The sequence below is a fragment of the Cucumis melo genome, chromosome 1 (assembly GCF_025177605.1).
Source record: "Cucumis melo cultivar AY chromosome 1, USDA_Cmelo_AY_1.0, whole genome shotgun sequence".
Lineage (NCBI taxonomy): Eukaryota > Viridiplantae > Streptophyta > Magnoliopsida > Cucurbitales > Cucurbitaceae > Cucumis > Cucumis melo.
This window is the reverse complement of record NC_066857.1, coordinates 34,785,148-34,810,870: the sequence shown is the minus strand read 5'-3', so window position 1 is coordinate 34,810,870 and position 25,723 is coordinate 34,785,148. Positions and strand designations below refer to the sequence as shown.

The window sequence follows — 25,723 nt, the reverse complement described above, 5'->3', positions numbered from 1 at the left end:
AGACAGGACAAGTGATTGGTACGGGACGGAAGGTGGGTCGATTATTTGAGCTCACATCCCTACATTCTCCTGTGTTTCCAGCCATCTCTGCTCCCGTCACTGATAACACTCTATTTCAGTGGCATCTTCGTTTAGGTCATGCATCCTCTAATAAACTTCGTAGTTTAACTTCTACTGGTCTTTTAAACAATGTTTCTCAGTTTAATACTTTTGATTGTTTACATTGCAAAATGGCGAAACAACCTGCTTTGTCCTTTCCTAAGTCTGCTTCTTTATGTGATAAACCTTTTGGCCTAATTCACTCTGATATTTGGGGACCTGCTCCATGTCCTACTGTTAATGGTTATCGATATTTTGTGTTATTTATTGATGATTATTCTCGATTCACTTGGATTTACTTTCTCAGAAACCGTTCCTCCTTATATCAAATATATGTTGATTTTGCAAATATGATTCAAACACAATTTTCTAGCAAAATCAAAATTCTTCGCACAGATAATGCAATGGAATATAAGGACTCTCGTTTTCTTTCCTTCCTTGCACAACAAGGCACTTTGATTCAACGCTCATGTCCTCACACTTCCCAGCAAAATGGACGAGCGGAACGCAAACACCGTCACATTTTAGACTCTGTTCGTGCCCAACTCCTTTCTGGATCCTGTCCTGAAAAATTTTGGGGAGAGGCTGCCCTCACCTCTGTTTATGTCATCAATCGCCTTCCATCTCAGGTCATACACAATATTTCCCCATTTGAACGACTATACGGTACTCCTCCAACTTACTCTCATCTCAAAGTCTTTGGGTGTGCATGCTTTGTGTTATTACATTCCCATGAACATACCAAACTGGAACCTCGTGCTCGTCTCTGTTGTTTCTTGGGTTATGGCACCGAACATAAAGGTTTTCGTTGTTGGGATCCTATCTCTCAACGATTACGTATTTCTCGCCATGTCACCTTTTGGGAACATCGTATGTTTTCTAGTCTTTCTTCATTTCATGCCTCTCTATCTAGTCCGCACTCATTCTTTACTGATCCCTCTACCCCTCTATTTCCCACTCCTGATTCACCATCCAACACTACATCTTGTCCCCCACTCACATCTGAGCTCACTGAATCGCACACTACCTCCGCACTCCCGGAACTCCCATCTGTCCCCTGTGAGGAACCTGAACATGCACCTGTCCGACGATCCACCCGGGTAAGAGAAACTCCTTCTCATCTCAAAGAGTACCATTGTTTTTCTACTATCATGTCTTTAGTTGAACCCTCCTCGTATAAAGAAGCCAGTACTAACCCTTTGTGGCAGCAAGCAATGGATAATGAACTTCAAGCCTTAGCCAAAACTCACACCTGGGATTATGTTGACCTACCTCCTGGTAAGAAACCTATTGGCTGTAAGTGGATTTTTAAAATAAAAACGCACTCTGATGGCTCTATTGAACGATACAAAGCACGTCTTGTTGCTAAAGGATATTCTCAGGAATATGGGATTGATTATGAAGAAACGTTTGCTCCAGTAGCTCGAATGACATCTGTCCGTAGTCTTCTAGCCATTGCAGCTGCAAAACAATGGCCCCTTCTTCAAATGGATGTTAAAAATGCGTTTCTAAATGGAACCCTATCTGAAGAAGTCTATATGAAACCACCACCTGGCACTACTCCACCACCACAGAAAGTATGCCTTCTTCGTCGTGCTCTCTACGGCCTCAAACAGGCTCCTCGAGCTTGGTTTGCAACCTTTAGTTCAACCATTACACAACTCGGGTTCACCTCCAGTTCTCATGATTCCGCCTTATTTACTCGTCAGACGCCTAATGGTATTGTTCTCCTTCTCTTATATGTGGATGACATGATTATTACAGGTGATGACCCTCAAGCCATATCTGATTTGCAATGTTACCTGGGTAAGCATTTTGAGATGAAGGACTTAGGAAATCTCAACTATTTTCTTGGTCTTGAGATCTCCTCATCATCTAGTGGCTACTATTTATCTCAAGCAAAATATGCGTCTGACCTCCTCAATCGATCTGGTATTACTGATTCTGCCACTTTCTCAACACCTCTGGATCCGAATGTGCGTCTCACTCCTTTTGATGGTGTTCCCCTTGAAGATCCCACTTTGTATAGGCAACTAGTTGGCAGCCTAATTTACCTAACTGTGACTCGTCCAGATATTGCGTATGCAGTTCATATTGTTAGTCAGTTCATGGCTGCCCCTCGTACAATTCACTTCACTGCCGTCCTTCGCATTCTTCGCTACATCAAAGGTACTTTGGGTCATGGTCTACAGTTCTCCTCCCAATCCTCCCTGGTTCTCTCTGGTTTCTCTGATGCTGATTGGGCGGGTGATCCTACTGATAGACGGTCTACCACTGGCTATTGCTTCTATCTAGGTGACGCTCTTATCTCCTGGCGAAGTAAGAAACAATCTGTTGTTTCCCGTTCCAGCACAGAGTCTGAATATCGTGCACTGGCTGATGCTACTTCAGAATTAATTTGGCTGCGTTGGCTTCTTACTGATATGGGGGCCCCACAGACATCACCCACTATTCTTCATTGTGATAATCACAGTGCTATTCAGATTGCACACAATGATGTATTCCATGAACGAACAAAGCATATTGAGAATGACTGTCACTTTGTTCGCCACCACCTACAGAGCAACACACTTCATCTCCAACCCATCTCTACCACCGATCAACCTGCGGATATATTCACCAAAGCTCTCCATTCTCCTCGTTTCACTCAGTTAATTCACAAACTCAAGGTGGTCTCGACACTCCCATCTTGAGTTTGAGGGAGGGTATTAATGAAATTAGAGCAAATATTATGGAGTAGATTATGCTCAAATATCATGGAGGAGATTATGCTCAAATATCATGGAGGAGATTATGCTGTATTTAACACTATTATTCTTCCCTTATTTAACCTTAATTTTGTGTATAAATATACTTGTATGCTGTAATATTTTATATGTGAAATACAGAAACATCAATAAAGTTACAATTTACTTTCTTTCCCGGATGGGACACGTGGAGCAACCCCATCTCATCCGTGTTCATCATCTCGCCGGAGCAAGCGGCGGCGTTTATCTTCGAGGTCTGTGGTGTTTGGGATTTTTGAAACTTTATTTTTATTTTCTTCATTCGTCTCCTTTCTTGCGATTTAATTAGCATTGAAGTTAGTGTTATAAATATATAACATTATTTATGGGCGTTAATGTTTGAATTTAATTGTGATTTTAAATAAGCAGTGTATTAGAACACACGCTAGTATTCTTATTTTGTTAATTTCTTAATCTCTAATTAAAATTGTTTGTTGTTTCCTAAGTACATCAATTGCAAAAATGAGGGAAGAAATCTTCAACTTAGAGTTAATGCTATTATTGATATCTATAATCACTTATTGGATCAGTTTACGATTTAAAATTTAAACTGGAGTTTTCTTAGTTCAATTATATTGTTGCATGAGTGTGAATGGAAACATCTAACTTTGAATTGATCATTTGTTTTAGGCTAATTTAACATCCAACTTATAAATCATAATATGAAATGAAATGATTTTGTGTGTGTGTGTGTGTGTGTGTGTGAAGATGTAAAGAGATGGCTAGGGGAATTGAGAGGAAAGGAAATGCCGGAAGCCTTCTCATGGTCTTACAAAAGGTAAGTAAAAAACACACATTTTTCCCTCTTTCTTTCTTCCTTCTCGATTCTCCTACAAGATGTGTACTCTGATGATCAAAGACAAACATCATTGCAAATCTAGAATTTCATCAGTAAGAAAAAGAGAGAATGGCTCAAATGACTTTTGAATCTCCCTACCCCATATTATATAGTAAAAAAATCCAAAAGAAACTGTTGGAATACTAAGTTTGAAACATGGGTCTATCTACAAAGCTAAAACATTATTAATAAACCACGTTGTTAACTTTAAAGTTTATATTTTCTGTTCATCATTGATTGTTGATTTCGTAAAATGTATATATACATATATATGGCATGCAGAAAGTACAAAACAGGGTATGTTTGGCAAGATCTGGTGGATGACGATCTCATAACTCCAATTTCTGACAACGAATATGTTCTTCAAGGATCCCAAATCATATTTCCCTCTACTCTCTTTGGTAATTACTGTTTTTCATTTCCCATTTCTGCCCTCTCTCCTTTTCTTTTCTTTTTTTCTTTTTTTTTTTTTTTAATTTCCTCATCTTTAATATATATATTTTTTTTTTCTTTTTCACAGATACTAAAAAATCATTATTCAGAGAAGAATTGGAACTAAGTGAAGATTTTTCATCCAAACTTCAGCAAAGGAATGCAGAACAATCTCCACCGTACGATTCGGAGAGATCGACGGTGACTGACGATGGGGATTCGGTGAAGGTTGAAGAAGAAACAACTAAGAATTTGGAGAGAAACCCAAAACAGGGGGTGGTAGAAGAAGAAGAAGTAGACGAAATCGAAGGGTTTAAGACACAATATTCTTCTTCTTCTTTGTATGCAAAATTGGCGAACAACAAGAAGGAGAAAGATAAAGATAAGGATCTCATGGGTAAAGAAGGTAAGAGTTTAGACTCCATAAATTTTTTTAATTATTTTGAAATTTGAAGATATTTTCTCTTCTTTTTTTTTTCTTTTCTTTTTTGTTTCTTCGGTTATTTTTACAAAAGAAATTAAACGAAGAATTCATACTTATTTTGGTCATTACACAAATCAACCAGTGAGCCAAAATTGATGTCCAATCATTCAAAATTGATACCACAAGAAATTATAATTGGATACTCCCCTTCCCCACAATTAATAAATAAAAATAAACCCTTTATAGTTTCTAATAATTTTCACAAAATACACACACACACACACATATATATATATATATATAATCTGAACAGGTGGAACCACAGCAACGTCGACAGTCTCGTCATCATCCCAACCGGCATTTACAAAGAGCAAGAGCTACTCAAGCGGAGCTTCTCACGTGTTTCGCCAATTGATCACGTGCGGGACCGGGGCAGTAGACACCAACGACACCGTTTTGGTCAAGAACCGATCTCCTAAAGATCCGCCATTGGAGAAGCCCAAAAACGACGCCGTGGTTTGTAGGGACGAAGTGTTGGGCGGCTCCGCCCGGGTTAACGGGAGTTCTTGGGATTTTGGGAACCTCGAAATCCGCCGCCAAACTTCTCGGTAATTTTCTAAACTTCCCCCTTTTTTTAATTAACGTTTCCTAATCTAATTAATTATAAATATAGAAAACTTCACGAAGCATTTCGATCGTATTTTCCAGGACAAGCGTTGACGATTTAAGAAAGAAGAGACCAAAGGAAAACGGCAACGGAAAGGTGACTGCGGCCACAACTTACAAGCCAATGGCAGGGCCAAATTGCTCGTAAGCTTCCAAATCATTTAATCATGAAAGATCAATTTTTTACTCTTTTTTTTTTTCATGAAAATGTGTTTGAGTTTTTTGTTCGTCAACGGCAACAAAAACTTGCTCTTTCATGTATTTTCAAAAGCCATAGCCTTACATGAGATGAAGAAGCAAGCTATTTGTAAATTAAAAGCTATGAAATATATGTTTTTAAAAGAAAAAAAAAAACCTCTTGAAATTTGAACTTATTGTTCGTGTACAAATATAACCAAATGGCAAGAGTTTTTGTCTTACTATAGTTGAAAATATTTCTTTTCTAAATGGTTTTTACTTAGGTTATGTGGGAAGACTTTCAGGCCGGAGAAGATGCATTCACACATGAAATCATGTAGAGGAATCAAGTCTTTGACCAAGAATAATCCTGCCACATCAGACAAAACCACATTGTCTAAGTCAACTACGACAACTACATCCGACAAGGATTTGGTTTCAACTTACATGTTGACCAACTGAGACTTTTTGCTTCCTCATCCAATTCTTAAAAGTCAACTTTTCAAGAGTATTATTTTATGAGATTTCTCTCCATTTACAAATATGATGTAAAGCTAGAAGCAATATATAAGTATATTATTGGAAGAGTAGTTTAATATTAGAAAGGATTTTTCGTACAAAAGTGTGAGCTAAATTTCCACTTCGTATAATGAAATAGAATTTGCTCTTCTCTTTCCAAATGTCCTTTTAAATAATTTGAAAAGAAACAAACAGTACTAAAGCAAGTCAATTATATGACATTAGAGTGTGAAATAATACAACTACAAAAAATAATCTTAAAATGATATAGAAAAATGAAAACATATTATGCATAATTTGTTTGACAATGAACAATGAGGTCAATATTTGGTTAAAATCTTCAACTCTAAACTTTGAAAGAAGTTAGCGTTTGAAGTTGTTACTCAAGTCTATAATTGATGTGATCCTTTTCAACTTGTATATCTTTACTAACGTGATCGAGTGGCAATGTCGACATGGTCAAGGAGAAACTTGTACAACTTCTTCTTCAATTGCTCCATCTTATCATCGATCTCAACTTTGCTTTCAATAAACTCGTTCATCCACTCATTCACTTTTTTGAGCTGTCTAAGAAGATATGCAATGTCGTCAGGACTTTCTTCCTTTACTCTTAGCCCAAAACCGTTCCCAAGTAAATCCTCTAAGTACTTCACAAACCATCGACGTGAGACCAAGAGTAGGTCGTTTGCTAGTTCAACGGCCTCTTTTAAACTATTCCTTTTACACCAATCTTCCTTTTTGGAAGAATGTGTTAGTTTAGCACTTGAATTAGATGGACAACTTTTGCAATTTGTAGGGGTCGGTAAATTGAGTTTGTTCGTAGCATCGTCGATGACGACATAGAGTTTTTTGTTTTGGGATTGAGTTTCGAGCTTATTGTGATCTTTTGATTCGAACAAATCAAAAGCGGAAAGATTTGTAGCAACAGCAGCCTGAATCCATGAAGTGGCATTAGAATTGTTGTGTAAGTTTGAATTAGGAGATGGCATTTTGTTGAGTAAGGAATTCAAAGTTGAGTGTGCTTCTTGGATTCTCTGATAGAGTTGTAAAAATTGATCTGTCAATTTTCCACTACAAACTTGCTTTGAAGTTTCACATAGTTCTCCAAATAAGCTGAAAAATAAAAATTAACCACAAAAAAACAAAGAAGTTTTTGGCAATGATTTCTATGAAACAAAAACAATATATATATGCATATTAGGATGATTTAACATTTCAATATATTATAGAAAAAATGAAGAAATATAGTAAAAGTTTAAACAATATGACCCTAAGATTAATGATAATAAAACTTCAAATTACTCTTAAATGGTAAAATACTTCTTCATTACTTTAATTTTTAAACACATATATTTAGAAGTATTGATCGACATTTTTTACATTATATCAATATTGACATTTCAAACTTTAACACACTTTAGTTCACTCATTTTATGTCCCTAAACTTCAAAGTATACCTCATATTCACATCACTTAAAGATGGAACTAACTCTCAAAGTTTAACAAATGTTTGAGAACCTAAATTTATACGGAGTCAAAATTTGGAGGGTGGAATAATATTGAATGGCTAATTACAAATTTATTCTTTTTAGAGATTAGTTCATGTGATTCGATAAAATTGTGTAGGGTGCAGATTATTAATCGAGCCGACCAGCTAAAACCAACCAAACTAAAAGTGATCAGCCAACGATAAGGAGAGGTTCGGTCAATGTTGGGAAAAAATCTAAATTGATGACAACATTTTTTAAGAATTACAAAGGCTTAATCTATACCGACCTATCGACCCCTTTGTACTTTTACATGGTCAAAGTCGGTTTAAGATGCTCACTTCTAAAATTTATTAAATCATAAGAACTATAAACACGTTTAGATTGAAAATAATCATAAGCAAAAATAAATTTAAAAAACAAATAGGTAAAGATAAAATAAGAAGACATACCACATGGAATGGAGGAGAGTTTCAATGGCCGCTGCTTCTTCTAAAGCATCAACGGCAGCCATAAATGCAAGATTTCGACCTCTAACTGCTTTCTGCAAATATTCACATTCCAAAAGCACTTTCACCTCTTTCCATATCTTCAATTTCTTTCCCATTCTTTAACCTTCTGCTCTTCCTCTCTACTTTTAATTATCTTTAATATACCCTTTCCTATTTTAAGATCATTTTACACAAAAAATCCCTATTTCTTATAGATCAACCATTATAAATTCGACAATCCAAGGTTCACTCTCAAATTTTTAATGAGTTCTTTCATATGAAAACTTAATAATTACCATATACTTTTAAGAAATGGTTCCAAATAACCAAAAGAAATCGAAATTATTTATAAAATACATTCAAAATTTCATAGTTTACGAAGACATGTAAATAATATAAATATCTGTAAATATCATCACTGTTATTTATAAATTTTAAATTTTTGATATATTTTATAAATATTTTAATTCATTTTTTAATATTTGAAAATGAATATTTTCTTTTTCAAAATAAAGAGAATTCAAACTCCAAGAACAACGCGGTAAACAAACCTTTCCAGCAACGGCCACTGTCGACGGCAGCGACCTCCACGCTATATTCTTCTCCGACACGCTTTTCAAATCCACAGCCACAGGAACGGGTCGGATTTCCGCCGGCGACTTCACGTCTTTCCGTTTAACCGTACTCGTCAGCTTCGGTACTAAAGAGCTCTGGTCTTTAGTTTTCAACGGCGAAAACTTCAGAGCCTTGGCCGACCCAACCTCGGAAGATGCCCTACCTGGCGGCGAACCGGCAGCCTTGACGGCGGAGGCAGGTGGCGAAAACCCTCGATCCCAGCCCCGCCGCACCGAGTCCAAACTCAACCTCCTTCTAGGCAAGACTGCGGCGCGTGAAATCGGTAAGGCATCGCTGGAGACCAAATCAGTAGGATTTCCAACACAAGGTTTTCTTCTAGAAACGGGCTTCAAGCCTCGAAGAACCGGGATGCGAGAACCGGAAACGGCCGGGTCGAACCGGGAGACGTGAACGAACTGACCCAACTGAATCTTGTCGCTGTAAATCAAATCCAAGTCGTCGTCGGAAATGGAAGCGTAAGCGGAATGGAGAGAATCGGAGAGTTTCAAGAAGAAGCCTCTGGTTCGAAAGGGGTCGTTTTGGTCGTCGTCACCGGCACCGGGAAGTGAAGGGACGATCTCGAGGACTTGGAGAAGAGGAGACCGGTGCTGGCCGGTGACTTTGAAGTTTTTGTTACCGGCATTTTCGATTAGCTTTGAAAGGACGCCGGGAGTGAGAGACGCCATGGTCGCTCTGTGAAAAAGCTTTATAGAAGAAGAGAGAAAACGAAAAAAAAAAAAAAAAAATTCTTACAGCTCCTCCATTGGTAACGCTTCTTTCTAGCAAGCTCTAAAACTAAGCATTATGTAAAAAAAAACGTTAAAATATTATGCTTATCATCAATGGGTGAAACATAGAGAGTAGAAACATTAGAGTGATGGGGAGAGAAGAGAAAGAGAGAGGGAGACGTGTCGAAAGGAGAAGGAAGGGATGAGCATTGAGATTTACAAGGTTAAAAAAGGAGAAACAGAAACAGAGAGAGCTCGGTAGCCGAGATGAATGCCCCCCCCCATCATCCATCACTTCAAAACAAATACACACTTATATCTATATATCTGTGTATGTATATTTATATTTTAAATTCCAAACTCTCAACCCATTTACCAATGTTCTCTATTCCTCAATTCTAATTGCTTCATTTTGTCTGACACTTACAATTTTACCTTTTCTTTATAAATAAACTTCTACCATATTCTTTTTGTTAATGTTTGAATTCCTACCTACTTCTGCCCCATCTAGTCCCAGTATACTTTTAGTTGATTTATGTTAAACCTTCTTTATCTCTCTTATACTTTAATGCTTAAATTAGTTCTATGGTAGTTAATTAAACTAGATATTTTCATAAGCAAGATCCTTAGACTACTTACTTTTTCATTCTGGTTGATCAAACCATACTATTTGTAAGTAGATACATATATTTTCGGTTACGTGTGATGACAATGGTGTTAGAGATTTTTCATTGTTGGTGCTCCAAATTAACAAGCACTCATTTATATATTCTTCATATTCAACGGTTCTTGACATTTCTATTTGGGGATGTGTGCTTTCGTATGTTGTTTCGAGTACCTTTGGGCTTAGACATGCTTGTCAGTTTTTTTGGGTCTTATCTTGAGCAACATCCTCATGAACCTTCAACTTTTTTTCATTCCTTTTTTTTCTTTTTGTTATATGTTATGTTCATGTGTAATATAACCTACTTTTTTAAACTAAGCATTTTATAACATTTTGTTTATATCATCATGATATGATATTTCAAAATCGACTCGATTGTATGCATATATGATGATACACAATTCTTATTATCGATTCTTGCAATTCGCTACCTTTTTGTTTATGTTTTCTTTTCCTTCTTTTGTGGTTTATTAATGTAATAAACGTTATTCTCGATCTTCTTTTCTTTTTGAATTCTACTCCTCCATTATTGGCTCCTCAATAAAATGAAGAGACGAAAGTAACTCAAGCAGAAAAAGTGGGAAGAGAGAGGGAAGAAACACCATATTGTTAGAAAGTTGGTATACATAAGTTAATTAATAGCAATCAGGAAGTATACATAAATGATAAATCACACACCGACCTTCTTTGTTCTTAGTACATCCCATTATTTCAACATTACTTGTAGTCTACTCTCATTGGAATGTCTTGTCACTTACCAAACTACAAAACCATCAATTTATATATATAATTATATACTATGAATACTTTTTGTGTATTTTTGTTTTTTTACTTTTCTTTTTCCCTTTATTTTATTGTTCAACCACAATTTACTACGTGTATTCCAATGTATTTTCTTTTTCTTTTTTGATTATTATAGGTTACACAAACATGGATGTTTGCCATAAAATACTTAAGTAGTTCACAACTTATCGCTAATAGACTCCTACTAATGATATGATTTATCACTAATATGCCCTTATTAGTGCATGAAGTTTATGTGAATCTAAATTTTGTAAATCTCATATACTTTCGATGTAATTGTTATAAGAATGCTCTTGTTTTTTCTTTTTAACAAATAGTTCAAAATGGGAAGCTTAAATGAAAATGATCCACCTAAAAGTTTTTAGTTTTTTTTTTATCTTCTATTTGTATCATCGTCACATGAAATTACTGAACAAACTAAGTGAACTAAGTGTGATTGTTAGAGGTTTACACATAGGTTGATCTGGGTTGGACTAAGGAAGTTTTTTGGACCAAACCTAAAAATTTGGGTTGGCTACCCAAAAAGACTTGAACATGGTCTTCAACGATGTTGGAGTTGGAGTTGGGTCATCAAATTGGCATTCCCTTGGTTGTCCAATTTTACAACTCTATAGCCATCATTATTGAGTTTATTCATGTGCATGCGGTGTATCGAGACGAGAGAGAGAGAGAGAGAAGTAAGAATGGTTAAGGAATGAGAGTGATTGAGGGAGCAGGAGAAAGAGAAAGGGTCCCTAGACACCCAATTCAAAGAGACAGGAGGAAGAAGAAACCTTTGGGAGAGGAAGGCATCTACCAAGAGACTTGAAGTGATGATCAAAGACTAAGAAGGAGAGCAGGGAGTAGGAGTGCATGATTTGTTGCTCATTATGGAAACAAAGCAGGTAGAATGTCAAAAAAAAAAAAAAAAAACTTTTGCATTCAAAATCTAGGTTAGATTTCAATTTGGACCTTCCATTTTGGTCCATCTATAAAAAAAACATTCGTAAACATATTCTACAACCTTTGAAATTCTTTTTCTTCATACTTCTTAGATGAGAAGTCCACGTTCGTCTTACGTATTACATAGAAAGTAAAGTAGAATATGTACGAACTCCTACGAGAGTTTAATTCTTTTATTTTTAGACCCACATCTAATTTTCTTCTACACCATAGAATTATATACTTTATTCAATCCATTGTTTGATCGCAATCAACCAAAATAACTTTAAAACAAGTATTTGAGTCACTTATAAAGCTAAATAACTTACTAGATATATGCATTCGCTACATGGGTTGGATTCTTCCATTGTTCAGTTATTAGTTCTACATAATAATGCACAAACCCAAAGACTCTTAAAAATGGCCTTTTACACCAAATTGAAGAAGGAATTGAAGTACCAAATAATTAGCAAAATAGAGCCTAAGAAAACCAAATTGAAGAAGGAATTGAAGCACACACCATAATTGGACCAAGCAAATAAAGGGCAACATCATTACTCATTCATTTGAATGAAAAGAGAAGTTTGGTAATACTTAAAAAACAACACCAACCCACAAGCCTTTTTCTCTTATGCAGCTGATTTGTGACCATTTTTCTCTCACCTGAAAAGGAAAAAATAAACCAATCTAAATAAAAAAAGACTTTCCACCTTTTTGAAATGCCTCTAAAGCTACCACCTTCATTGTTTGCTAAGCAATCTTCATAATTATTCTCCCTCGATCCCTTTCATAAGATATATATATAAAAGAGCATGTAACACATGCCCAATAATAGCCTTTCCATTTTGTGAAACAAATGGGCAGTGAGAGCATATCTCATAAACAACATTATGATATCTCCATGTCAAAGAGAACTAGAAAGCCAGCCAAAATCCAAGATGAGCTTCAAAATTTCACATCGAAAGATGACGGTCTTAGTATCATTGATAAAGGAGATAGATCCGAGAGCAACAACGACCATAAAAGCTTAAAACAACTCATCAGTGGTGAAGGGAAGGCAGAAACGAGGTTGGACGAGGGCAACCGAGAAAGGAACTCGCTTGGCCAACACTTTAGTAAAGAAGAGATCAACAATCTTCAAATTGTGAAGAAACAACATCAAGATGGATTACAAGGAGTGAAGCTGAAAAAAGTAGTTGGAAAATTTTTGAGAAATTTGATCAAAGGTGGTGGTGATCATCAACACCAGCTGATGAAGAAGCCAACTAGAAAGAAGTCTTTTCTCTAATTCACTTTATCCATTGAAAACTTCATCATTTTGCAGAGGTTGGTGAAAATGGAGTATTAGTTTTCTTTGTTGTTTTAATTTCAATACTTCAGAGAAAAAGAGGATTAAATTTCTTATGAGAGATTGTATATGAAAGGGTATATATACGTGTGTATCTATGTATATCTATGTTGTATAAATATTTGAAACTGTATTGCATTTTCCGATCATTATTATATACATATCAATATGGTCTTTAGAGATGGCCAATCATTAAAACAATTATAGATCTATCTATTGATGTGTTGAAAATATATATATTTAGCATTTGCCCTATCACCCTCTTTTTAATAATCAACTTTCGATATTTTTCCCTATACATAATGATAATTAATTTTATTTTCTTTTCTTTTTCTATTAAAAAAAACAATATCCAATAGTGATTGTACATTAATTAAATAATATTTTGATTGTGAAGACACAGTGGCCTTTTTTCTAAGGTTGTTTGGAAGCATCATAAATCCAAAATAGTTAATCAGCCTTGCATAGTTTAAAAGCCCAACTCATTAACAATTGGGTTAAAACCTAAAACATCCTATCAAGAAAAAATAAAAACTTGTATGTACTGAGGATAAGTTCAAATAAAAGATTAGAAGTTTGCAACTAAACATGGTTCAAATAATTCAACTAGTTATTAAAGATATCTTCGACGAGCTGTATTCAAAATCATTCACTAGTTAAACGACAAAAAAAAAAAAAAAAATGAATTTCGAAGCTTCAACACAAAAATTTCAAGTTGATGAACTACACTTCCAAACAAGGTAGGGAAGAAGCCTCTAATATTAATCCCTCCCAGAAAAAAGGAAAAAAGAGAGAGTTGTGTTTATTGTGCTTTAAAATGATACAGTCAGACAGGAAACAAAACCCATTAGAGACAGAGAGAATACTGATGCATTTATTTGCTGACATAGTGACATGATAAGGTCTATATGGGAATATCTTTCGAATAAAGCTGACAATGACTAAACAACCTGATTGAATAATAAGGTAGATGTCAATCTGAAAGAGATCAGTGAGTTGGCTGAAAACTGCATCAACAAATCTTTTGAAGTGAATTTCAACTACTGAAACCTTTCTCCTTGGCTATTATAAGACAACCAAATTCCATTCTCACAGACCCCACTTGTAGATTAGACAAGACACGGACTTTACCAAAGTTTTTCCCATTAGATCATCAAATCAATATTACCAATGTAAAGTACGTAGAAAAAGGAACAAAGCAAATTAAAAAATATATAGAGAAGATCGAAATCCCACATGGGTGTTCTAGTATACAAACCAACCGAGATTGGCTTAAGAATAGTTTATGAAATTGTTGCCTTGAAATGAACATTCTACAACTAGAGGCAGCAAAAAGTAAACCAAGCAGTCAGTAACAAGAATCAAAGCTAATCTTAGAATTCCTTGGGGACGAGCAGATAATAATCCATCCATTTTCAGCGAGCAACTGAAACTAACTGGATGAGTAATTCTTTGAGCAAATGATAGTTTGATACCTGTGCTATATATCAGTATAGAAATCGCTTTGACGATGAATTTCATCGATTAGTTTTGTCAACTTGATCTTCTGTCATGTACGTAGTTCCTTTGCAGAGATACTATTTTGTTTTTCTTTGGATGTGAAATCAATGTCGGCAATAGTGAATTGGAATAGGTCTATATACAGATTTTCCGCTTGGGGGCCAACGTTTCTACCGTTATTCCAGTAGAGATTCTGTCAAGTACTTGGCGTAAGGGGCACCAAGGTTCATGCTGATTGTAACTGCTACTCCAAGAAATGCACAAACTGCGGGCACAAGTCCTAGACCATATCTTGTAACCGAAATATAGGTGGCATTGAGAGGAGTGTTTTCGGAAACATGTAACGCAGTGCTACCTACACATGGGAAGGAATATTAAGTTGCGTAGTTCCACGTAAAAATTTTGAGTTCAAAGTTTGTGCAAAGAAAAACTCACTCTGAAATGACTCCAGAAAATATAGCGCAAGCCCACATGAGATTTTGTCGAGGAAGCTTAATGAACCACACACAAATGCACAACCATTCAGATCCGTTCCAACTAGAACACTTTGCATACTCACTCCAGTCACCTGTCATGTAAAATTTAAAAATAATTTATCATTGACAGGTTGCGAAAATACTATTTGTGCACGATCTTCTTTTTTCCCCATAAAATCTTAAACATATTTCTGTCCACATCAATATTTACAATGACCCACTTAAAAGAACAGATTCTAAGAAACGATCTTGATAGGAGACGAACTGATAATCATATTAACACAAGAAAACTAGAAAAAATTACAAAGTGACGACCAAGAAAATTTTGAGAACTCTTGCCCATCCTTCCAACTTCAAACTCTTCAGAGTACTTTCCCTTTCCCAATGGTCACTCTGCCTTATGACGAGTCTACCTCAAATTACTAATTGACTATGTTGTCATTATTCCGTCTCCAAAACAATACTTGTCCCACGGTGCAGTCAAGCAGTGACATGGGAGGACTGTTGCATTCCCAATCAAATTCAAATTACATGCTTCATTCATCTCCGACGGTATTTCATAAACTTCCCAGCAATCCTTCCTAAGAAACCATTAGAAGGGCAGGCCATTGAAAGAACTCATATAACTACCCTACTTTTGACTAGTTAAGAATTTTAATAAATATGTGTGTTTGTGTGTGTGCATGCATGAACAAGTGCTTTAACATCCATTATGGATCCTCAATAAAATTAATTGTTCCCCGTATGAAAAATCCTATTTATACATCGCAAGGATCAAAGAGACTCCCGCAATAAATGATATGCATAACAAGGGATCTTAACTTGGACATACCATCATTAAAGCATTTGCTATGCCAATAAACGTGGACATGACGTACATAAAAGCACTCAAGCTTGAAGGTAAAATGAGTATCGCTGCACCACAAAACATCCAAATAATGCCTCCAGCAGAATAATATATCTTCAGGCGTTGGCCGGTCCAAACAACCTCCTAAAATACGAACTTAAATGATCAAGATGATATAGAACCTGGAACTAATCTTTATTCGATAATTTAGGCTTAGTATCTAAAGGGGACCTGGAGAACCACAGATATGATGAAGCTGAAGACATAGATTATTGCAGGAACCTAACAATCAACAAAAAAAATGTATCATATTTCACATTGAAAGTACAAGACTATAAGTACAAGACTATTAAGAAGAAATTTGATGGCATGAAGGTTATGGTGTACCAAAGCTGTGGCCGACTGTGCCATATGCAAATCGTTAATAACATAATATGCCAGAAATGCCTGATCAATGAAAAAGAATATAGTTAAAATATGCAATTAGTAGTCAAATCCCAGAACAATGAACATAAAAGTACATATTTCTAAATAAAAATTAAAATTGAAATGGCAGCTACTAAAAAGTAAATTTGAGTCAAGCTGAAATCCCATTTTGAACACAGTGAATATAAAATTTCTGGGGCAAAATCACCAGACCTAGTAAAAACTTTTAAACTGGAGGCCTTCAAGGAACAGTTGCTTCATATATCCAATATGATTCGATCTATTTACTTTGGCACTTTTGGTTGAATATAATAGGAGTGAATATTAATATAAAGCTTCTATTTGAGTGCCATGTTGAATTTTTTTCCACTAGTTTAACCTTGCCAACAATTCTTAAGTAAGTTCAAAATATGTTCTAGTTCTACTTTCCCTCCACCTCATTAAGATTTCAGCCAAGTTAATGTGCATATACTTATCTAACCTTCAACTCATCAAGTATGGGAAAAACACAACAATGGAGTAGGAAGGAAAACAAACAATCGAGTTCAAATTGAATGCTGATTATTAAATTTATAAGTTTTTCATTCACCAAGCATTCCCTGAGTTTACAAAATTTGATATCTCCCGAGATAGGAAATGGAAGCAATACAAATACCAACAGCAACCATAAAGATTCGACATAACCAAAGTGCATTATATATATTTATGAACCAAGCCTAATTTTTTTCCCTCTTTTGCTCATCCAAAAATATGAGGACTGAAAAGGAATAAATATAGTCTTCTCACCTGCGAAACATTGACTATCAGTCTTGTAAGTACATAAGCAAGAGCAACTTGATAATATAAGACTTTCTTGAACCAATATGACCATGAGATCCTTGTACCCCGATTTCCCTGTACAGCAACCTTCAAACTACATGTACACCAAGCATCAACAGGTTATTTAGTCAACTAAAATTATTTTCAACATATAAGTAAAGTTGGAAGTCTCAGTAAACAAAGTGACTATTTCAACCAAATGTTCACCTAAAGTACAATGTCAACAACTAGTAAATAGTTAGATTACCACCTCTTTTTCTGACCAGCAAAGTTACGTAATCAATTCATCTCATCATGAAAAAGTAAAACGAAAAATATAGGTCAACAGAAATAAAGGCAGGTTCCTCGCGACAACAGCAATGTTAGATGGACATAGGCAGGAACAGATTGTGGAGAGAAAAATAAAAAAATCAATTAAGCTCTTTAGCATACCTTGGCTCCTTTGTCCCCACTAGAAATATGACCACAAAGCAGCACCCAATGAAAATTGAAATATATGCTATCACTCGATACTGCATGAATGAAAGAACGTCAAAAATTTGAAAAAAAGTTCGATCAAGATAACAACCTTGCAAAATTGCAGTACCTGATATTCAATATCTGCATGTGATTTTGCCTTCGTGATACTGAACACTAACAAAGCCACTGCATACAGACTAAGATTTGCAACCTACAAAAGAAGAATTCAGTTCAACATCTAAAGTAAACTCAAACAATGAAGTGCACAAGATACATCAAAACGATAAGAAGTTAGGATCTTACCATATTAAAAGCATTGCGGCAGCTAGCCAATGCCACTCTACTAGTTGAGTTCAATGTAATACAATTAACCATAGACCTGCGTACAACCAATGCCAGAACTGAGAGATTTATTTTCATTTTAAATCTTCTAGATTGAAAGAACCAAGACCTTTCTAAGTGAATTGTGATCAAGACCACATCAAGATTGAGCTTCATATTTAAGAACAGCCGACAGTATTTCTGAAGGCAGAGGATGTAATAAACTCAAGAAAATAAAGATGATCAACTATGATGTCTAGTGTTCTCCACCATTTTTCTTAGTAAAAGTGTTACATTTGAAAATGTCAGATCAAGAAGGGTCATACATATGTGAAACCTGAGTGGCAGCCCAACCAACATTAAAGATTGCCGCAAAGAAGCTGTAGCCTACAGTTTGCAATGTCGACGAACTTCTGGAATAGAATATGCAGGGTAGGCAACCACCAAAAACAGAAGAAAATGAAACTGCCACCAACACAGATCCAGCACCATGCCATATTTTGAGATGTCCAAACCGGTCTATCTATCATATAAATAAGGAAATTAAAATTATTAAAGCTATGTGTAATAAAAGGACAAAACAGTTGACTTGGTTTACATAGTAATAAATGAAAGATTCAGAGTAGTAAAAAAGCAGAAATAGCTCAATAGAAAAACGATGATCATCCTCAATATATTCAAAACTTGAATATTTGAAATAAAAGAGCCTAGAAGCCAAATGAAAGACATGCAGTAGAGGGAACCAATAAAAAATAAAGGGTAAATTATAGTTTTGAGCCATGAGGTTTAGGTTCAATGTCTATTTTGATAAATAATGTTCTAAAAGCAACAGTTTAGTCCTTGAAGATCAAAAACTAGTTCTAAATGGTCCCTAGGATTAGTTGACCGTTAGTTAATAACAAAAAAAACGAAACAGCTGTTAATTGGTGATGGAACTTTGCTAATGTACACCATTATGAAGTGAGATGGCAAAGAACTTTCTTAGATGATGTAGCAATTAGTTTTCGATAGGTCAACTGCCCTAGGTACCATTTAGAATTACTTTTCAAACCACATGGGCTAAATTTTTTTGTTCGATCAAATAGACACTAAACATAAAATTAGGACCATGTAATTTACCCGAAAATGTAATTTTTAAGGGAAGACAAGATGTAACAGTCATTCAGAATAACTAATAAATGTTTATCCATATTGTAGCTGCAACAATCTACAATCTCAATCCTCCACGTTAAGCACATTTGAAAAAAAAAATGGAACGTCAGAAATGGAAACCCATGTAAGAAATGGAACATAGATGTCTCTCAAGTTTTGAATGATGCAGCAACCAATTGTACACATATAATATGTTATAAGTTACATACCAGTTCACCAGCAAAAATTGTCGTTACTCCATCTGCTACTTGACCCGAAAGCATAACAGTAGCAGCATTCCTAAAAATTTTATGATATGATAAATTCACAATAAGCAAGAGAAATCCTTAATGTGATGGAATAATAAAAATTCCAAGTTAACTCCATAATGAAAAAATTAAAAACGAGTAAAATTGAATCTAAAGTGCTGTTGCTAATTTTTAGAAATTCTTAATCCTGAAAGTGGGTCAGCAGCCAAAGCAAGGCTGATGAGTGTGGCCATCTTTCCAGCCAAATTTACCAACATTGCAAAAATTCAATCACTGCATTCCTATGTCAAGAAAATGTACACAGATGGTTGTATTATGCAAGCGACCTTAAAATCTAGAATTTATTATATTAACATAAGCTTGTCGTTCCATTCCTGCATAGTTCCACTATATTATAATTTAAATCCTGCATAAGATCCAATAAACAACCAATATTTTCCATGAATAGTTAACGCATGGGACAGTCGTACCGCATGGTGAACTCAATTTTAATTTGAACTCCATGCAAATATTAAGAATCTAATCAAAAGTACCCACAACTTCTATTCTAAATGTTTGCCAAGAGAATGCTTGACCGCAGATGAGAGAGATACAAGAACAATAGGGAATTTAAACTTTGTTTCCAATAGTATACGTGGAATACAAAGCTAGAAAGTAGAAAATAGCTGTATCAGTGAGCAAATAAAATCAAGTTCTTGTTACGAGATAAATACCCTGGAGATAATCCAATATCGGTCAAGAAAAGTAGCAGATAAGTAAACCAGCAGGCAGCAGTAATGTCATTGAGCATATGCCCCAAGCCAAAACAGAATATCGACCATCTTCCAATGGGTTGAGTATGTGACAGAGAGCTTTCATCATCATTACTCATTGTGCTAATGGCACTAACAAACTTGGTTTCCTGAAAAGAAAGAATCGAGAGCGTCGGTAAACTAGACTTAAGGATCCAATTCTCAATTAACTAGCTGAAAGAGCCTTTCTAAGAATTTGCAACCAAAGTTGTTCGAACTATATCTTTAAATTGATCGTCAAATTGACTTGTTAAGAGCTTTACTGTTAATGTAACTCAAAATTTAAGTGGAATTCAAGATCATCAAACCTGGTATAGTCCACAGGAGCCGTCCCCAAAATGTATTCTTCTCTTTTACTTCCTTTTCTTTTTCATATGTCCCCTTCCTTCAGCCTATGACACCTGATACAAAAGAAATAAATAGTCACAAATTACACCTTGAAATAATAAATAGAACGTAATCACGACAAGAGTTTCGATTAAACACCCAGAAAAAAAAAATTGTATGAGTAAAGTAAGGGAGAAGATCAACTGTGATTTATTTACGACACAACGAATTTTCTTAGGATAACCCAGAAGATCATTTTCTGCTGTCCTACAAATATAACCATTAAACAATATAGCAATCTTAGCTCCTAAAAATCAAACCCGATCGCATCGACCCGAAAGGGAAAGACAGATAGAAGAAATAAAGGAGAGTTCCTAACTTAACGACGAAACCAGCAAACGAAGTCAAATTCAAATTATTAGCAATCAAGTGACATTAAAACAAACAATTTCAGTATTTACAATACCAATACCAATACCAATCAATTTCATGTATTGAACGAGCAAAAAAGACAGCGAAACCCAATCAAAATAAGCTTATACCAAAACTTTCCTATTATAGTCGTTTCCACCCCGCCAAACGCCACAAAGAAATTTCTAACAGAAATGGAAATTAAACGCACATACAGAAGCCAGAATAAGCTTTTCCAAAATGGATGAAAATGCAGTCATAAACGAAGCATACAGAAGAAGCAAGGTATAAACGCTCTTGAAAGCCAACCCTAGCTCCTAGCTGAAGCCTCCTTCTGTGTATTATAGTCAAAGGAAAAGCACATACATCCCACGTCAAGGCCCAGTTTGAAAATTTGGATGAGTGGATATAGAATATCTAGTGTAAACAAGTATCAGCCTCGAATTTTTCATCAAACATCGCCTCGTCTGATTCTCTTTCTTCACCTTCTCTATTTTATGTCCTGTTACATTCATTGTTATGCGTGCACCGCCACAGAATGACGATAAGCCATACTCTGATTCTGATCCATCGAGAACGTGGCCATGGAAATACTAAAATATCCAATGGGAAAGAGTTGATCAAAACCACAAAAAAAGAAAGGGATCATAGCGTCATTAAGGTTGTTGCCGCCGCCGCCATTGCCGAGACGTGTGGAAGTGCTCTGATGATGTGATGTTAATCGGAAACGGACAAATGTTAAATTGATTCATTACGAAAGGCATTGATTTGGAATTTGGAGTGTGGATCGTGGGACGTTCATGATTATGATCTTCATTTTGCCACTCGATTTAGCGGTGAGTAATTTATATCCAAAGAGTCTGAAAAGTTTGGGATTAATCTGTTTGATTGTATTCAGTATTCAAGAGGGGACGGCGGAATCTTTGGAATTGGAACCCAAAAGTCATATTTTATTATTAGGCAAAGACGACATTAGTCTTCTTTAAATTTTCTAAAAGAATACAAATTTAGACAAGACATTTGATTGACCATGCTCTCATCATATTTTAATATATATCTCTACGAATAAATAGATTTTGATGTTTTTTTTATGGTACGAAATAAGATATTCTTTTTTAAAATATCCTAATTTTAATAAATTTTATTACCATCTTTTACTATAAATTTTAAAATTAATAGACATGAATTTCAATGATATCTTAGTTTATTATATTCTATTTGAAAACGTTTCAAATATAAAAAATATATTACTATCTAAATTTGTTGAAGCATTTATTAGTTGAAATTAGATTAAGGAGAAGCTCGTACATTTTGCTATATTTATAATTTTTTTTAAAATAATATTATACTTTTCATTATGTTATTATTAAAATATTTTTTTTCACAAAATATATTTTCTACAATATTTTTCATATAGTACAAAATTTTCTACACAAATAAGTTTGTTGAAAGTATGGGTGTGTAATATTTTTTATACTAATAACCATAAGTTATTAATTATCTTTTTCTTTTTAAAGATAACCCATGATTATGAAATACAATAAAAATAAATCTGAGAATCATCCCTTTATTTTCACGTAATAAAACAAGAGCAAAACACAATTTTTAAATCAAACCGCTACAAATGTTCAAAATGCAATTACCATATGAGTAGTAATTAATTGGCATCGCCATGACAAAAATCTTTTGCTGACAATTTGTCTAATAGAAAATTTTAAATAAGTTATTCTTGATATTACTCTAATGACTATTTTGTGTATTTATCTTAATCAACAATACGAAAATACGAAAATCTTTATTAATCTTGCTAGCTAGTGACTTTTTGTGCCTCATTCCTCTATTTTGGATTTTGTCTCAATAGATTGGCTTGTACACGACTTAATGCTCCGATGGCGTGGCCTCAGACATTCTCATGTTTCTATATCGTTGTTTGCAGGCTCGAGAGAATGATATTTTTCAATTGGCATAACGTGTTTTATATAGTGAATTAAATTTGTAGAATGAGAAGAGCTCTTAGATGCAAAAATTTCTTTATTTATTATTAGACTGCCTAATTAGCGTAGTTAGATGATGGTTTTGTAACGATAAAAAAATGAATGGAAATCATTTTCTAAAGAGAATGAATGAAAATCTTGAAAGCAAAAAGGTTTTTGGAATTAAAAAAAGTAAATTGTAATTAACATCTAATTAATGTATTCGGTGGTAATTTGTTTTAAAAGTAATTAATATTTAGATATTAGTCGTTTACGTTAGCTTTACATTTTTATTTAACAAATTTTAAAATCAACAAAATCACCTCTAATGTTATAGTTAGAATTACTAAAATAAAATGGCAAAATTAAAAAAAAAAAAAAAAAAAAAAAAAAAAAAAAAAAAAAAAACTTCTCTCTATAAACCATTATATATATAATATAGATATCGATAAATTCTAATTTCCATCTTCATGTTATTGTTAAACCGAAAGAAAAACACAAAAAGAAAAGGAATACAACATAAAATATATATAAGAAAAAGACAAATATATATATATATATATATATATATATTGAGACAGTCTTTTAAGTCGTCTTTGTTTTTCGATAATTAAAATCTTAAACTAAAGAGAGAGTGAATTTCATGCGATCAATTTGTGGTAAAGATGCAAATATAAAAACAATTTGAGAAACATAATTTAAATGGTCAGTTTAACACATATTTTGTTGAATTCAGTAAATTACAAAAAAAAAAAAAACCATAAAATTAAATTAAGATAACATATATCAATACTCAAAGTCGAATTAGAACATCGACTTAGATATATGATAGATATATAAAAGCATGAATATGCTGAAATCGTGTGCCTTTTTGTACACATGATATGAATAATATAATCCAACTAAAGCAAAAGCAATAGAGCAACAACAACAACCAAAATCTCCGATGGTACCCATTTCTTCCCTATCTTGTAACCTCCACTTTTAGTACTTCCCCCTCCAACTACAATTTTCATGAAGAACAAAAAAAAAAAAACATATGAAATTTATTTTCTAAATAATAATGATAATATTAATAATAATTTTAAATCTATTATTAAAAAAGAAAAAGAAAAAGAAAAAGAAAAAGAAGAAGAAAAAAGGGTTTAGAGCCACATTTACCTGTGGAACTAATGGTAGCTGGAGAAGAAGGGCTTATAATGGGAGCAGGTGCTAAAGCAGAGGAGCTTTTTCCTTTCCCCAATTGATAAAACACTTGTGCCTCACTTGAATTTGATGGCAAGTTCAATAGAGCTACATCAACAAAACAAACAAATACATATTAGAATATAGATTTTAAAAATGGAATGTACATGTATGTGTTAAAAATCACTTTTACTTTTGATTGAATCTCTGAAATTTGATTTGTCTTCAGTTCTTACTTCTTTTCATGTTTTTTCATTTATATTTTTGTATGATGATGAAGGGTGAATAACACTGAGACTGACTAAATCGAGATGATTATAAACAAAACCATAAGTTTCATATAACGAACCAAATAGTTTCCCAATTCCTCCAAATTTCTGGTTTTCTATATACATACTAAGCATATTATATATTGTCGAAACTTATTCATGTTTATCAACCAATATAAACCTTCACCCGACCTTTGCTAGAAAGAGGTCGAACTCTAATAAAGCATGTTTGATTCATATGTAAACTCTACTCCTCTAATTACTCAAAGAAATTGACGGTCTCACGACTAAAGAAACAACAATTTCATAACATATTAACCAAACTAAACAGCTTAATTCACAGCATCTTGAATATACTCTAACACGAAGGACTAAAACATGTATGGAATGAAGTAATTTTGATGGGGTGAATTTACCTGGACAATTGGAGACATTGGCAGTGGCATGGCAAATATCAGGCAAGCCTAAGGCCAATGTGACATTTATTTGAAGCCCTAAGTCAGGGTCATTCCGATCTTTAACTATAACACATAAGCACTTCTTGTTGTTCTTAAGCACTTCCTTTAGTCCACTGCAACAGTCGGGCGTCGGAGTCTTTGCATCACCGCTCACGTAGGGCAGACATGTGGCCATCCCAGCCAATTGCGGTGTGCATTCCTCTTTGTCTTTCTTATCATCTCCACCTACAAACCTCACCGACGACGGTGACCTTAGCAGCAGCATTAACAAAAACCATTTGAAACACAAACGAAAACCCTCCATTTTGGTTAATTGGTGAAAAGTAGAAGAAGGCCAAGATGAAGAGAAAACTTTAGGGGTTTCCACTTCCTTTTATGTGTGGAAATAATGGTGTAGTAGGAATTATTTTTCTTTTTCTAATTTTTAATTCTTTTTTATTATTCATACAAAAAAAATTGTTAACAAAAATAGAAAATTTGTCTTTAGAATAATTCTAAAACGTGTAATGCATTGACTAGCATGCATCTATAAACAAGGATTGAGTATCGATTGGCTTTGCTAAGTACGAATATTCAAACTAGTTTTAGACGTAATTTAGTAACTTCTTTGTAGGATGCTGACACAAGTAGAAAATCAATTTTCATTTACTTAAACAACCAACCTCACATAATTATAGGGTTTTGTGTATTTTAAATTTGATTTATGCTTGATTATCATATTTATCCAACATTAGTTTGAAACCTACATCTTATTTTAGATTCCTTTCCCTAAAAAAGTAATTAACTTTATATTGTTGTTTTTTTAAAAGAAAAAACAATCCTATGGGTGGTGGTTGCACTAAAGAAGTTATCATTGCATTGACAAATTTTGTTGTGCTTTCATACCACTCCACTGATATAAATTATAAACATTTCCAAAAACATATTTTCATATTTTCCCTTTCCTTTTGATTATTCTACAAACAATTTTGTATATATCTCAACTCCAACTACTTTATTTACAAATTCTTTAAACATTTATATATATATATATATATATATATATATATATATATATATATA

The 25,723-nt window shown here is 34.2% G+C and overlaps 5 protein-coding genes across 12 annotated transcripts; 2 read left to right on the top strand and 3 right to left on the bottom strand.

The window, feature by feature from the left end:
* Positions 1–3,013: 3,013 nt before the first annotated feature.
* On the top strand, positions 3,014–6,044 carry LOC103499876 (protein SOSEKI 1). Its single transcript, XM_008463004.3, has 7 exons — positions 3,014–3,100; positions 3,594–3,663; positions 4,006–4,124; positions 4,244–4,561; positions 4,893–5,187; positions 5,288–5,389; positions 5,707–6,044. Exons 1-7 carry the CDS (start codon positions 3,025–3,027, stop codon positions 5,882–5,884), a joined length of 1,158 nt encoding a protein of 385 aa, XP_008461226.2. The 5' UTR covers positions 3,014–3,024; the 3' UTR covers positions 5,885–6,044.
* Positions 6,045–6,139: 95 nt separating this feature from the next.
* On the bottom strand, positions 6,140–9,551 carry LOC103499875 (uncharacterized). Its single transcript, XM_008463003.2, has 3 exons — positions 8,471–9,551; positions 7,881–7,972; positions 6,140–7,054 (listed from the first exon to the last, which is right to left on the bottom strand). Exons 1-3 carry the CDS (start codon positions 9,218–9,220, stop codon positions 6,370–6,372), a joined length of 1,527 nt encoding a protein of 508 aa, XP_008461225.1. The 5' UTR covers positions 9,221–9,551; the 3' UTR covers positions 6,140–6,369.
* Positions 9,552–12,426: 2,875 nt separating this feature from the next.
* LOC103499874 (uncharacterized) lies at positions 12,427–12,939 on the top strand. Its single transcript, XM_008463002.3, has one exon. The coding sequence runs from the start codon at positions 12,508–12,510 to the stop codon at positions 12,937–12,939; it is 432 nt and encodes a 143-aa protein (XP_008461224.1). The 5' UTR covers positions 12,427–12,507.
* Positions 12,940–14,189: 1,250 nt separating this feature from the next.
* Positions 14,190–21,712, bottom strand: LOC103500028 (uncharacterized). Of its 8 annotated transcripts, none has more exons than XM_051088472.1 (14): positions 21,086–21,712; positions 20,347–20,439; positions 19,961–20,148; positions 19,209–19,278; positions 18,174–18,370; positions 17,830–17,905; positions 17,654–17,737; positions 17,500–17,579; positions 17,035–17,161; positions 16,210–16,269; positions 16,054–16,104; positions 15,808–15,966; positions 14,935–15,067; positions 14,190–14,854 (listed from the first exon to the last, which is right to left on the bottom strand). In XM_051088472.1, the coding sequence occupies exons 3-14, from the start codon at positions 20,116–20,118 to the stop codon at positions 14,676–14,678; spliced, it is 1,374 nt and encodes a 457-aa protein (XP_050944429.1). In that variant the 5' UTR covers positions 20,119–20,148; positions 20,347–20,439; positions 21,086–21,712; the 3' UTR covers positions 14,190–14,675. The 8 variants fall into 8 exon arrangements, with proteins under 8 accessions (XP_050944429.1, XP_050944409.1, XP_050944414.1 ...); XM_051088452.1 differs by having other exon boundaries at positions 21,050–21,693; XM_051088457.1 differs by having other exon boundaries at positions 20,988–21,586.
* Positions 21,713–23,510: 1,798 nt separating this feature from the next.
* LOC103499877 (non-specific lipid transfer protein GPI-anchored 14-like) lies at positions 23,511–25,273 on the bottom strand. The gene is made up of 3 exons (XM_008463008.3): positions 24,620–25,273; positions 23,911–24,042; positions 23,511–23,752 (listed from the first exon to the last, which is right to left on the bottom strand). The coding sequence occupies exons 1-3, from the start codon at positions 24,963–24,965 to the stop codon at positions 23,652–23,654; spliced, it is 579 nt and encodes a 192-aa protein (XP_008461230.1). The 5' UTR covers positions 24,966–25,273; the 3' UTR covers positions 23,511–23,651.
* Positions 25,274–25,723: the final 450 nt, after the last annotated feature.